This window comes from Poromitra crassiceps (genome assembly GCF_964638095.1).
Source record: "Poromitra crassiceps genome assembly, chromosome: 15".
Taxonomy (NCBI): Eukaryota; Metazoa; Chordata; class Actinopteri; order Beryciformes; family Melamphaidae; genus Poromitra; species Poromitra crassiceps.
This window is the reverse complement of record NC_139634.1, coordinates 9,228,718-9,243,678: the sequence shown is the minus strand read 5'-3', so window position 1 is coordinate 9,243,678 and position 14,961 is coordinate 9,228,718. Positions and strand designations below refer to the sequence as shown.

General features: G+C 44.8%; 1 protein-coding gene across 4 annotated transcripts in view; it reads left to right on the top strand.

The window, feature by feature from the left end:
• ankhd1 (ankyrin repeat and KH domain containing 1) overlaps positions 1 to 14,961 on the top strand; it is a 39,112-nt gene continuing 24,151 nt past the window's right edge. For 2 of the 4 annotated variants that reach the window (XM_083652120.1, XM_083652119.1), the window contains exons 1-7: positions 1 to 416; positions 4,106 to 4,259; positions 10,952 to 11,075; positions 11,338 to 11,485; positions 12,371 to 12,518; positions 12,618 to 12,851; positions 12,995 to 13,089. In XM_083652120.1, the coding sequence (XP_083508246.1) occupies positions 138 to 416; positions 4,106 to 4,259; positions 10,952 to 11,075; positions 11,338 to 11,485; positions 12,371 to 12,518; positions 12,618 to 12,851; positions 12,995 to 13,089 (1,182 nt within the window). In that variant the 5' untranslated portion in view covers positions 1 to 137. Of the gene's footprint in view, positions 417 to 4,105; positions 4,260 to 10,918; positions 11,076 to 11,337; positions 11,486 to 12,370; positions 12,519 to 12,617; positions 12,852 to 12,994; positions 13,090 to 14,961 lie in introns of all 4 variants that reach the window. The other 2 variants (XM_083652118.1, XM_083652117.1) reach the window with 1 other exon arrangement.

Sequence of the window (14,961 nt, the reverse complement as noted above, 5' to 3'; positions counted from 1 at the left end):
GATCCTCCTCAACCCTCGCTTCGGGAGAGTTTCTGGATTCCCTGAAGTAAAACCACGCAAATATTCTACAAGAAGGAGTCTGGACGGACGTTTAAGTCAACAGCAAGCTCACTAATACACGTATTGTGAATACAAGTATGCAGGATGCTGTAGCCGGGACGGCAATGCTGACGGACGGCTTCGAGGACGAGATTGACTCGGTGACTCCTCGCTCCCCAGCGGTAGGGATGGGGGTAGGAGCAACACCAGGAGGAGTCGGACTCGGGGGCATTGGGATTGGTGTGGGCGGAAAGAAAGTACGTTTGTTCGGTGAGCCCGGTGGGCCTGCAACAGAAAGACTGGATTTCAAACTAGCGGCAGCAGCCGTCCTTTCCTCGGGTCCAGGATCCGGCAGCGACGAAGACGAGGTCTCAGAGGTAGCTACGCTAGCTAAGCGCTAACCAGAGCTAGCCAACATTCCTCTCCTTGCGCGAGCTCAGTGCGCGAGCTGGCTAGCGTTACTAGCTAGCTAGCTAGCTAGCTAGCGAATTAGCTAACTGTTGGCAACCACCCCCTCCCAGGCCGATGAAATTACGTAAAATCCTCCAGCAGTTTAATCGAATAATGTCTCCCAAGAATCCATATGCTTGTGAGGTGTTCGACATCGAGAATATTTGTGAGACACGAGCCATTATTCACGCTAACCAGTTGAAATGTTTTATTTATGCGGCGTAGGCTGTGACCACGGCCTAGTTCGGGTGGAAGCGACTACGGCCTCGTCAGTGCTGTCTACACAGTCTGTCGTCTGCAGCACAGCACACAACACCCATCACAACTTTGCAGCTGAGCTCACCAACAGCTTTCTGGCCCCAGCAAATGGAAGATGCCCGCAAACCCACAGGCGTACATGGTCGGCTAACTATCTGCCATTTCATAGTAGTGGTGCAATTACGTCACCCTTCAAAATTATGTAAATAGACTCACAACTGTCCTTCAACTAACTTTTCGATACGCCTTGATTATGCTTTCCTCGCTAAATTAGTCGAGTTTTCGACAGTCGGTGTGCCAAATAACCTCCATTTGGTTCGTTTCATCTCTCACCCCTATCGGTCTGATAGCCACCACAACAATGTCAACTTGTTTTCTCACATTGTCACGTTGTCACATTTGAAAGCAACCAGAGTTCATGCTGAGAGTGTCCAACTTTCCATGTGCTGGCAGTCACACACTGGGGACAGGTGTTATAGCATCCCGTCAGCTGAGCTCAACATACTATAAGCCTCTTGTGTATTTACTCTGCTGGATGCAAAATGTTCTCTCTACAGTACGATTGCTTTCAATATCCAGGTTAACAAAAATCACCACTACGTCTTGCTGCATGAAAAGGTGTGAGTAAGCCACCACACCGTCCAAGATTTGCATAAAATAATCAAATGGTTACCTGTCGGACTCAGCGTAGCCGTAGCCTATTATATCTTTTCATTATCAGCAAACGTTTTCACAAGGTGTACTTGGTTATGTTAGCTGTCAGTTTAAAGGCATGATGCTTTCTCAACTACACTATTGTCATGTAATTAAGTTTACCAGATCATATGACGGCGGCTGACACAGGAATGGTAACTTGCCAGACGGCTAGATGGCACATATTTGAGTGGCACAAGCCTGTCTAAGGTCTCAGTTAAATTACATTTCCATACTAATTTAATATTCATTAACACTGATAAACGATAAATCCATCTGCCTGGATTGAAAAGATGATGCAGTATTCACTGTCAGAAACCCACTCGTCAAGGATGTGCAGTGGATTGGCACTATTTCTTAATGCACACTACCTGTTGAGCTACCCTTTTAAATCTCTGTGCTACATGACTTGGGAGTATTGATGTCTGAAGATTGCAAGACAGACAAGTACGCCTGTTAGTTTATACTTTTATTTATATATCTATATATATATCTATATAGATATATATATATATATATATCTATATATATAGTCTGTTTTAGCATCTGGTGTTTAGTAGCAGAGGAAGAAAATAAGTTTGACAATCTGTCAGACAACTTAATTGAATCAAATGGCAAATGTATGCCTTCCGTGTCATGTTTCTCCACTCCGGCCGCCTAGAGTGTCAGCCTGAAAGGGAGGGTTTGTTGTGGTGCATTACCCCAGTGGAGAGCTCGCTGCTCTGGGCAGTAGCTAAAATCTGAGCCCCAGGATTAAGCAGATGCCATTCTGGGCCTATCCAGCTCACTGGATACTAACATTCTGGGAACTGTAGTTCATTAATTGTAAGGACTGTGATATCCATTGTTGATTATAAAAGCTTTTCTAGAACTACATCCCCCATGGGTCGCTCTGCATTCCTATCATATAGCCACATTCCTCCACATTGCTGAGTGCCGACTCCCTCCAACATTTGCTCTCTGGACCAGGCCCTAAAAGCCTGCTGCAGTTTATAGATGAAAATAGGATGAGATTTTATTCTGCTCTTTTTTTTATTTAAGTCAGTGATTGTTTTTGCATGCTTATCCAAGCTCTTTCTCAGATTAAGATGTTTTGATGGCCATGCTTTTGAAATTATTATTATTATTGTTTGAAAAGTTTAGAAAACATCAACTTCTAAATAGGATGTTAGCCCAAGTTAATTGTTATGCCTGTCATATTTTAATTCTCAGTATGCTTGATATATGTGCCTCCCTGCCTGGCTCACTAAACAAGGATAGCTGAATGGAGTCAAGACACCTGCAGGCCAGGTAGCATGGTGTTTGGTGCAGCCATGCTGCTGTCTGGCCTTGATCTTGTTACCAGTTACAGTATAGTCACTCACCCGGAACTGCGTGTCGAAACCAGTGCTGTATGTAATATATTGCATGATGCTTTCCTTAATGTTAAACGTCTGCATATGGGTCAATACTCCCAGGTGGCAATACTTTACACTTCCGGGTGTGCTATTCCCATAAAGTATCTGAGATCTCAGGAGAGGGATCTGATGTGTTTTTAATCACAACCTCAACTCCACTATTCATTTGGCCACTGTCTAGTGACGTGAGTCTACTTCACGTTTCACAGGTTGGCAAATTGGTTGATTTTTGAATATACATGTATATCATTATATTGGGCTGACTTTGAGGTTTGTGTTAGGGCTGCACCATTAATTGAAATACTATAAAAATCGCAATATGGCCAAGTGCAATATGCAAATCGCAGGAACTGCAATATTGTGATAAAGGTAAAATGTCTCACAACAACATACAATTAAATGAAGCATTGTATTGCTACAGGGATACCCTAAGTGTACATAAGTATGTTCCCTTGTATGGTACAGACCCCAGTAAAAAAGAAAAAATCAGTGAAAGTGAATTGAAAAAATTCCCATTCACGACTCTTAACCACAGTTGCAATATCTGTCAAGATAATCACAATATATTTTTTGTGCCCTAGTTTGTGTCAGCCATTGTATGCAAAAGGTATCCAGCTGTGTCACGGATCATTTGCACAACTACAATTAGTACAACTATTAAGTATTTAATGACATTTTACAAAAATATTAATTATTTTTATTGACACAGCGCTCCTCTTCCCAGCACCGCACCTGGCGTCTAGCGCTTATGGCGGCTAGTGTTTTTGGGCTGCGCACTCTGGGCGTCTCGAGCAGAAAAAAGTTCCTGCTGCTTGTCAATGTCACTTTTTTCGACGGCAACAATAAGCGCTCCGCGTGCTATGTGTGTCGTTGGATGTGCTCTCGACTGGACATGGTTTCAAAGCACTCCGACCTGGAAAAAAATAAAAATGCTTCGTTCCTATGGATACTAAGGCTGCGATATACGAGATATAATCAGGTGTGAGACTGAGGTGCTTTACTTGGGGCAGGTGACTCACACCTGCATCTCACAACAAGTGCGCAGCCAGTGGTTCGTTTCCTGGCTACAGCACTTCCTCTATTGTGATTCATCTATCTATCTTTATCCCTGTACTCCTTTTCCTTTCCCTCTGTTAAAAGAATTGTAAATATAAATCCTACTCTTTTTTTAAAAAGTTAGCTCAACTGCGGAGCGCTAGAAATGAGCGTGCCATGTCTGTATAACGGCTAATGCGTAATAATTCTACCTGCTCTGTCTGTCTTGTCAGGTGGAGTCGTTCATCCTGGACCAGGAAGACCTGGATAACCCCATCATGAAGACAGCGTCAGAGCTGCTGTTGTCCAGCGCCACAGATGGAGTAGACTTGAGGACGGTTGACGCAGAGACACAGGCCCGCCTCGAGGCTCTGCTGGAGGCTGCAGGTATGACTACCTTTCCTGAAAATTGATTCAGCTTTATTATAAGACCTAACTTCTATTGATTGGTACTACTTTATTGGCCATACCTATTCCAGTCTATGAACTAGCATGTCTAACACGCCTTAATCTGTGCTTTGACATGTCTCGGAATCAATTCGGTGCAATTTCGTGTCGTTCTGCCTCATCCACCACCCCCACCGTCCCCACCACCTCCATTTCAAACCTATGCTGAGGTCTTAGTTTTTATACCACCTAAGGCTGAAATGGAAATAAAGGGGATCTGCCCGTTGTGCAGGTCTTTATATCAGCACATACTTTGAAAGTGGTTTGAGTAAATTAGTTTGATTAGAACTTGTAATCTGGGTCTGAGAGTGACTGTGTGGCTAATCCATCAGGTCTGTGTGTCCTGGCCTGCTTGGGGGCTTATGAACATGGCCAGGCAGATTAACAACACTGCAACTTGCCTGAGCCTCCACACACATCATGCATAGAGACCATGTTGAAAGGCTAACGGCTAATCTCAAATCTATTCTGCCCCCTTTCTCCCCAACTAGTCATACAGAAGACGTGGCCAATTACAACTTTAATGAGAATCATCGGGATGTTCCTAAGCGACTAATTTCCCTGTCGATGAAGCAAAAATTTAAATTTTAGACTAGCAGCCTAGTCTCAAAGTAAGACAACGCCCACGAAACAGTCAACATTGAGCACAGTTTAATCTATACGGTTAAAAACATTCTCCAAAAATAATATTGTGTGTATTTAACAGCCATTGAAACCGTTAATCACATTAGTCAAAAACCAAATCGTTCACATTAAAAAGAATTGCCACTGAAATTTGGCACTTTGCGCCGTTTATTATGAACACTGCTGCACATCCCCCACACTCACACACACACACACACACACACACACATGGTAGGCCTGCTTACTTGACTGACGAAACATTTTTATTCAGTCAACATGTTTGGGTGAAAGACGAGATCTCAGTCTATTAACAATAAGTCCAGCAGCTGAAAAGAATACTCTCAGCAGGCACACAGAGATAGCGTCAAGCCCATCCGCATAGTTTTGGGGAAAGCGTTGCATCTTCCTGCACCACCACAAGGTGGTGCATCATTTGGTGGGATACAGGTTTCCAGTAGCGCTCTAGCTCCACGGTAGTGATGCGCGGGTCAGGGTTTTTTAAGGCCCGCACCAACCCAACGCGTCATTGGAGCCACCCCGCCCTGCCCGGCCCGTTGAAATATCTGAAAATGCCGACCCAACAGCCCGCAACGGCCAATTTAATGTAATATGTCTCTGGACTCAGGAGGAGCACAGCAGAGCTCTCCAAGGTGTGCAAAGTAACTGTCTCCCTCTCTTTCTCTCTCACACACACAGACACTCACATGTGTGCGCGACGACAGATCTTATTCTTCCCCATTTCTTTTAATTACCTCAATTGGTCACGTTGCAGTAGTAGTAGTAGAAAGTACAGCAGGTGCAGACGGCTTGCAGATACGGCTTCAGACTCGCTGTCTGATTTCTTTTAATTACCTTATGCGCTCTCAAATTGGTCACGTAGCCTACTCACGTTGCAGTAAAGTTGACAAATAGATCACAGTCGAGTCCACAACAGAAAATCTGCGGTGGCATTAGTTTTATGGACACTTCAAATAATAATTACAGCGAATAATCCTTCCAAAATGTTTGTTTTGAGAGCACATAGGCTACCTCATTGAAGCGTTTCTTTACTCCATGTAGGCTATAGAGTGCAGCAGGTGCGGCTTCAGAGTCGCCTTGTCTGTCTGATTGTGTGTAGGCCTACGTATGTGTGAGAGAGTGTTCACGTCTTAAAGCCCCAATCAGTAAGATTTTTGACATTTTTTATTGTAATATAAGATCTTTTTAGTCTTAGGACATGGTAGATTGACTGGTAATAGGGAGACTCTCGGCTTTATTTATCCCACATCGCCCTCCATTGGCCAGCACTGGGACTAAGCAGTTTGCTGTCAGCGTCCCGTGTCAATAAAATCGAAAAAAAGAAAAGGATGTGCGCATGCGCTGTACATCGTAAGCGCTGTCTGCCTGAAAGCAAGGAAGTAACTCGATTCGGATTTGCTACGAAAATGATGTTTCACGGAACTATGGATTATTATTTCATCACGTGGTGAGTACCCGATGTCACAACATGTACATGGAGCTTTCTGGCGCTGTGTTTTGTTGACTTTGAACGGCGATATCGTTATCGATACTAATGCACGCAGAGGGCGCAGTTGGAAAAGTTACTGAATGGGGCTTTAATAAAGGGTTACTCTGCGCGTTTCACTGCTCTAAATTATTTAATAATGTTGCTTTGTCACGTTCTGAGCCTGCCCCGCCCGCACCCGCGATATTTTCATAATTTGCCAACCCAGACCGCCTGCGGGGCGGGCCAGCCCGCGGTACTCGGCGGGTTCTGGGTGACCCATGCATCACTACTCCACGGACTCTCCATATCCATCTCGAAATACATTAAAGGAGCTACATGTGATTTTGGAAAAAGATTGAGTCAACACAGTTCTCATTTTCACAGGTTGTCAGTATTTGACGTAACATCTTAGATGCAACTGTTAACCGCCGTTACAATCAGCTGGGCGACTTGTCGCTTTTAACCTCGTCAAAGTAGGCCAGACGGCGTTGTACATTATTAATTTAATAATTAGTTTAACCGTCTAGTATTTCGGCGCCGGCTAGCGAGGGTAGTGGGCATTGAAACAGTTAAACCACTAGTCGCACACATCCCTAGTCATAGGCCTAGTTTACGCGCCAATGCTCCCTGCATAAAATGGCAAACTTTTGTTGCGTTTGAGCCTTCCATTTACATGGCAATGGCATTCTTGAGGCCTGAAAACGCAAAAAAAGTGAAACCAGGTTCCAGAGTGGAAATCTCTGATAACTAGAGATGGGTACCATAGACCGGTTCTAAATTGGTACCGGTTCCTGATTGGTCAGTACCGGAGTATCAATAAGCGTCGTGACGAATGGTATTGCTATCTGTATTTTTATTTATTTATTTACCATCCCCTAATGATGACAAAGCTGCCAGCATCAGGAAGCAATTACGTTTGAGTGATAACACCGCCCTTAACCGTTGCTGTGTAAAGTGGCAAAACACAATTGGCCAGAACGCAATGACAGTTTGCCGTTTTTACGGAGACACTGTCCTCTAAACGTGGTCTTAGTCTGTGAATAACACTTCATAAGGGAAATTGCCTAGTGTTTAGCTTGGGACTTTTCTGTTTGATGCATACAACATCTCATTGTGAAGGGCTATGAATGTCCAGCAGAATTAAAAACAAATAAGAATGCCTAATATACAAGATGACTACGGTGAATTGTATCTCCACTCTGTACCATTTAATAAAGCCGAAGTGTTGGGAAAATGGTCAAAATTTGGGGGAAGGTGTTCAAAAACAAGAATGTAACAAGTCAACAGCGATTCCTATTTCTTTCTTTCTTTCTTTCTGGCCCCCGCAGACTTTAACAAAGGCGCTGAACGTTCTCTCATAGGTAACGATTGAAATTCTGGAAAGAGGGAAGGAGAAAGATCATGTTAGATAGCAGAAGCCTCTCTCATAACATGAAGGTTTCTCACTTAAATTGCAGTATGTCCGGATTTGTTAGAATATCTTGACTTCTTGTTTATTTTGCCAAACCAAAACACCATATGTTTAAAATGGATAGTGATTGCTCTGTAGGCTAAACAAAGTGAGGGTTGTCCCATGCTGAAGGAGTTGATTTTCCGTCCCAGGAAAGTATCTTTTGATTGTAGGGTCCATCACCTCCGATTACGGTCTCTCTTGATCGCGGCATCAATGCGGTTGATCAGCCTGAATTAAATTTATATTTTGTGAATCAGCATCGGTATATACATAGAGTACCGGTATATAAACAAGGTTAGACTTGTGCAGATGCATATTCCTTTAGAGCTGCAAGATAGAAGATATGTTCATGTTATCCATATAAATATTTCCAGAATATTTTGTTGGTTAGCAGTGCAGGAGCCAGGTGCTTATGGGTAAACACGCGGTATCCCACTGTGCTGGGCTCGGCCAGGGCAGGGCAGGCCTTAACCAGTAGCACAACCTTTTACATGTCCATGCAAAGCAACCAGGACGAAGAAGAAAATGACTTGAAATTAAGCCCTTTATTTTCCCATAGACATTTCGTAAAATGCTTATAAAAATAATTTTACTTCGTCGAACCAAACGGTTCAGCTATATTTAGAATCGGGAGAGACTATAGAACATCTCACTCTGACCAAAACTGGGAAAAAAACACAAATAATGTTTTCTCTGCGATTTTTTTAACGTTTTGGTCCGAGTGAAATGTTATGCGGTCTCTCTCCTGTTTCGAAATATATCTGAACCGTTTGGTTTGACGAAGTAAAACTATTTTTATAAGCCTTTTACCAAGTGTCTATGGGAAAATAAATGGCGGATGAAAATCTCTGGTACAGTGCTGAAGCAGGAAGTGACGTTCCACTTTGGCTCTATTCAAATTGCGGAGTTGGTTGGTAGCACAGTTGGTGTAGTTAGCGCAATGCCTGATGGGAAACGCAGTTTCTAAGCTTATCTCACATTTTGCTCACAGTGTGTAAAGACGGTGAGTTATTGTCTGTTTAGGCTAGTTTGAGTGCTAGAACAAAAAGAGCTCAACCTAATCAGGAGAAGGTAAATTATTAAAGCAAGATTCACAGTAATCAGTGATGCAAATTAGTCACCTTTTAGGTGACAAGTCAGGAGGATTTCTGAGTGGCCTGTCACCTTTTTCACAATCCATGTCATCATGACCATGACTTTGCAACCCTGAATTATAGAAAAAGCTGTGTTACAACAAGAGTTTACAAAATGGACCTGTAAAAAAAATAATGATCAGAGAAAATGATCACCCTTAAAGGCATAATAAATCTCCACGACTGATGAATGTGGATTTGAACTAAAGATCTTGGATATAGAAGCAGGTCAGTGAAACGTGGAGGAGGGCACGCTTTGTTTGTTTGTTTCCATCCGACGTGTTTACAGGGCATCCAGCCAAGCTGTATGCTGAGCCTCTGTGGGCCGGTCGACGTCTCTCGCATTCTGGAAGATAAACAGTACATTAATTCATTAATGATCAACCTCCCCAGACCTCTGCTTCCTCTCTGCCGCGGCCAGCGTTGCGAAATCCCTCTCCTGACAGCCGTGCTAAGTTTAGCCTGAGTCACAGGCCTGGTGGTGGTGACAACAACAAGGAGGAGGACCACAAGGACCGGAGCTCACTTCTGCCCAGCTTAATGGATGGGTGGAGGCCCAGGCCCAAAGTTCTAAGCCAACCCTGTTCCTCCTTATTTCCTTTGAGCTCTCTTTGCTCCTCTCACGTCTTCTGGTTTTATAGCCTCAAAACGCGCGGCCGTGCTGCCATTGTCTCACTTAAACACACTTGAATGGTCTCGCTGGTTGGGGAAATGGTCCTTGCTCTGTCTTCTGAAAGACGTCCTTCAATGTAGGTCATTAGAGCTACAAGCTGTTTGCCCCCCCCCCTCCTCCCCTCATGCTTGCTTTAACCCCTCCCCACTCCCCACTCCGGCTTTCTCTTCTCGTTCATGACAGACATACAGTATATACACACACACACGCACAACACACACACACACACACACACACACACACACACACACACACACACACACACACACACACAGTGTACAGTACACACACTTTGCATTTTTTGCTTCCCTCCCAGCTGTGGCTCCCTCCCTTGCTGACCACTGTCTCCTGTTTCTGTCTGTTTCTCAGCCCATCTATAATTGAACGGCCTGAACCTAAACACTTGCTACTAGTATCAACCACAGTATAGAACTAATCAACTAACATACATGACTTGATTGGCTGTGTTCATCCCGTCGCTGGTCACAGATCTGATCTTGCACAGGTGTTCCCAGAGAGGCCGTTTACACCTGGCATTAACATGTGTTTTCTGCCATCAGATTGCAATCTGGTTGTGTTTTACCACTTGAAAGTACAGGTGTAAACACATCCAAAACGCATTGAAGAAGGATTGCAATCTGATCGGCCCAACCACCTCCGGAGGTGGTCAGGGATGCATTGTGTAGTGTACACATTGAACACAAGTGTAAATGCAATGTGTCCTCTCAATCTGGATAGAGCAACTGTATGCGGATTGAGACACCCATTTCTGTCATCAGATTGCAATCTGATGGCAGAAAACACATGTTAACGCCAGGTGGAAATGGCCTCATAGTTGCCCCGTGGAATTGTTTTGTACCTCGCTTACATTTTGATCCATTCATTAGTCAAATAGAAATGATTGAGAGTCACACATGGTATGGACCAATAGTTCTGATTAAAAAAATGTATTTTTGGGCAATATTAACAAATGCTTGTGTGTGTTTTCTGTGTTTGTGTTTTCTGTGTGTGTGTGTGTGTGTTTTCTGTCTGTGTGTGTGTGTGTGTTTTCTGTGTGTGTGTGTGTGTGTGTGATTTGTTTCCTTTGTGTATGCTGCTACTACTAACCCTGGATTGGATTGGCTGGACTGGACTTGCTTCTCCACCTGGTCTCTGTGGCTGGGTGTGGTTGTGCTCCCTCTGGTTTGCCTTGCCCCTGTGCACCTCTGCCCTCCTCTTGGTGTCCGGCAGGCATCGGTAAACTGTCCACTGCCGATGGTAAAGCTTTTGCAGACCCCGAGGTGCTCCGGCGGCTGACGTCATCCGTGAGCTGTGCCCTGGACGAGGCTGCAGCAGCCCTGACCCGTATGAGAGCTGAAAACACACTCAACGCCGGCCAAGCCGACAAGTATGTATCTCACCCATACTGGCACTTCCCGTAATATTCATTTATCTTGTAGACAGTGTATTTTTTTATCAACGTTATCCATCCAGAGATATGCTCAGTCTCCTCCTACACCTTTTTCCCAAATCTGATTTGCATATCTACATCTGCGTGTATATTTGTGCTTTCAAAGTGGGATTGAAGTTGTAGCAGTGAGGGAACTGTTAGGCGCATGTGTGTTCTCCTGTCACAGTGGCAGTAATTGTAGCAGTCTGGTTATTTTCAGCCGTAGTTTAGCGGAGGCGTGCTCAGACGGTGACGTGAACGCAGTGCGCAAACTGCTGGACGAGGGGCGGAGCGTCAACGAACACACAGAGGAGGGAGAGAGCCTGCTGTGCCTGGCCTGCTCTGCTGGCTACTATGAACTTGCACAGGTGTGTGAAACGGTGGAGGTTTGCATGTGGGATGGGAGTTAGTGTGCTCATTCACTAATTACTTGTAGTCGGGCTGCACGATTATGGTCGACATGATCATCACAATTATCTTTGATCAATATTGTGATCATGATTATTTAACACAATTACTCTGGGACCATCATGCATTTATTGAACTAACAAAATAGTAATACAAAAAATAACACTGGGTTTCTTTGAACTTCGTCGTCTTCTACCAAGGAAGATTTAAAAGTAAACGGACGAACGCGCCGGCTCCCTGTTCTCGGCTCGAGCTGAAACTACGCGCACCACGGGGGGGCTTTGGAGGAGGGGCGGAGCTACACGCACCACAGTGTGTTTGGGCTTTGGAGGAGGGGCGGAGCTACACGCACCACAGTGTGTTTGAGCTTTGGAGGAGGGGCGGAGCTACACGCACCACAGTGTTTGAGCTTTGGAGGAGGGGCGGAGCTACACGCACCACAGTGTGTTTGGGCTTGGGAGGAGGGGCGGAGCTACATGCACCACAGGGTGTTTGGGCTTGGGAGGAGGGGCGGAGAGCACCACTCCGAGGGAAAGCGGGGTGCGCTGGATTTACAACACAAGACAAAACGAGAGCAGCATTGCTAAATGCAATGTGGCACGTTTTATGTCTCGATTTTATCATGGTTTTCATGATTGTGGGAAGCCAAAATCTTGATCACGAATAATATGACTAATTGTGCAGCCCGAACCTGTCGTGTGTATGATCTGCTCTGTATTAACCTTACTGCCAAGGAAGGATGAAATCATGATGATGCCATACATTAAAATTGTTATTGGAAAATTCATAAATAGCAAGTGGTCTCCATACATTCTCTAATGTTTGAACCTTTGGTTTGTCCTTAGGTATTGTTGGCCATGCATGCCAATGTGGAGGACCGGGGCATCAAGGGGGACATAACACCACTGATGGCTGCTGCCAGCGGAGGTTACGTGGACATCGTCAAACTGCTCCTGGTCCACGGGGCAGATGTTAACGCACAGTCCTCCACAGGTAAAGCCCCCATGCCCCCCCCCCCCTCCTGCACACTCATTTCTTATACACATTTTCAAGAGTAGGTTTTAATGGCTCTCCTGTCCTTCCTCCATCCAGGCAACACAGCTCTGACGTACGCGTGTGCAGGCGGCTTTGTGGACGTGGTGAAGGTGCTGCTGAAAGAGGGTGCTAACATTGAGGACCACAACGAGAACGGACACACACCTCTGATGGAGGCAGCCAGTGCTGGCCACGTGGAAGTGGCCAGGGTGCTCCTAGAGTACGGCGCCGGCATCAACACACACTCCAACGAGTTCAAGGAGAGCGCGCTCACACTCGCCTGCTACAAAGGTCCGAACTAACACCTCATCGATCATGATGTATATAGGCTCCATACTGTAGGCGTACTATTGACCGATATCCTGTTCATGGTGTCACAAGCTTCTTCTTCATTTTTTAAATCGAGACGTTTTTTTTATTTTTATTCTCTGTAGGTCACTTGGATATGGTGCGTTTTCTCTTGGAGGCTGGAGCCGACCAGGAGCATAAGACAGATGAGATGCACACAGCACTGATGGAGGCTTGCATGGTGAGCATCTGACCCAAATCACACCACCTTCATCTACACCAGTGGTTCCCAAACTTTTTAAAGTCATGTACCCCCTGGAGCATTCAACCTCCTGTCGTGTACCCCCTAGACCTCCACAGACGGACAACTCTCATATGATGTTAAATATGAAGACATGACAGTGTTTTTTTTAACAATTTTGCTGTTTATTCAGCCTCATAAAAAGTCCTCTTAACAAATGACATGTACATTTCCTCAAGCACAATATGAATGACTTCTCTGGAAAAGTTATACATAAAATATGAAAAAAATATCCTCATAACATGGCTAGGCTACAGGTCTCCATTCACTTTCAGCGTTTTGCACGGCACAACTGTAGTCTGCTTTGACGTCTCATCGCCCCTTTCCTCCGCCTCTCATTGGCTAATACTCGTTACATTCGTTGGTAGAGCCAATCAGAGGCAGAGTAGGACGGGTCTAATCAGAGTGCCGGTGTGTGTGTGTGTGTGGCGGGTCATATGTGTGGGTTTAACTTTGCAGGAGGGGGGGAGAAGGGGGGTCAGATTTATTTTGGCGTACCCCCTGTAGTACCTCCACGTACCCCTAGGGGTACGCGTACCCCAGTTTGGGAACCACTGATCTACACCTTTCTTGTTGTCCCCCACCAAAGGGACGGGAAGGGAGCAAATAAACAAACAGTAGCCCTGTTCGAAGCCGTTCCCTCTTACAGAAATAGTGGACTATATCGTGTGTTCATCATTCTTTATTAGTGTCCAAATTCTCAACTGTTAATTTGATTCATTATATAGTCCCACTATAAAATACCCACAATCACTGCTTAGTGAACAGCGAATGTACCCTACATTTTCTCTCATATACCACAATGCAATGTGTTTACCATAGTAGAAGAAGAGTGAGGTAGTGTCCAAAACTCGTTTGGTCGTTCCCCATATAGTTCACTATATATAAACACTACATGGGCAATAGCGAATGAGTGAGCCATTCCGAACGCAGCCAGTGTCTCCATTGTCATGCTGGACATAAACCGTAGCGTGACATTTCTCCCACTCCCGCAAATATATATATATATTGCTGTGACAGAGGAAAAGCTAACAGGAGCTAACCGGTGCTAACAACTGTGGGATTAACTAGAGAGCTACGAGTGCTTGAGCAGCACTAGTGTATGTTAAAATGTACAGTGGGTAATTAGTCACTGTAATGAAGAACATAGCAAAATTAACCAGGTTTAGAGCAGCAAAAACACTAGCAGTAGCACTGCCCTGCATGACGTGTTTAAGGAGCCTCGGTAAATTGTAGCATCTACTGATAGGCAGGCAGACAGACACGGTGAGGCATTTACAGGGATGCTAACACAGCGCTTTTTGGTGCAATCTGCTTTTTTTATGTCGTCAGTTGGGTGACTTCTGTGATTCGTCCAGATCCGAGGAGATTTTTCCAAGGGCGGGTATGGCTGACAGGCCAATCAATCTAGGATTACATCATCGGTTAGGAGTAGCCAGTCCGTGGACTGTATTTTGAGCCAGTCAGAAGGAAATAGGGCGGATTTTCAAGGCTGCTGTATTCCGGCATTTCTATAACAGGATCTTGCAAAGTGAAATCCAACTCCGGTGGGATCCATAGTACTATCGCTAACGTTAAAACGAGAGAGGACAAACAAACAATATGCATGGGCTGAATACGGTTGCAGACGGCAAACCGTCACAAATTAACCCGTTAGCTAGTTTACTATTTGCTAGTTTACTATTTGCTTGTTTTTCTTCTTTGCGCCTTAGGCTGAATTTCCACTGCGAGATGTTTCAAACTAATTAAAATATCAAAGTTGCTGTCCCAGGCATTTTACGATTGGGGCCACTTCTACAAAGCCCTTGTGGA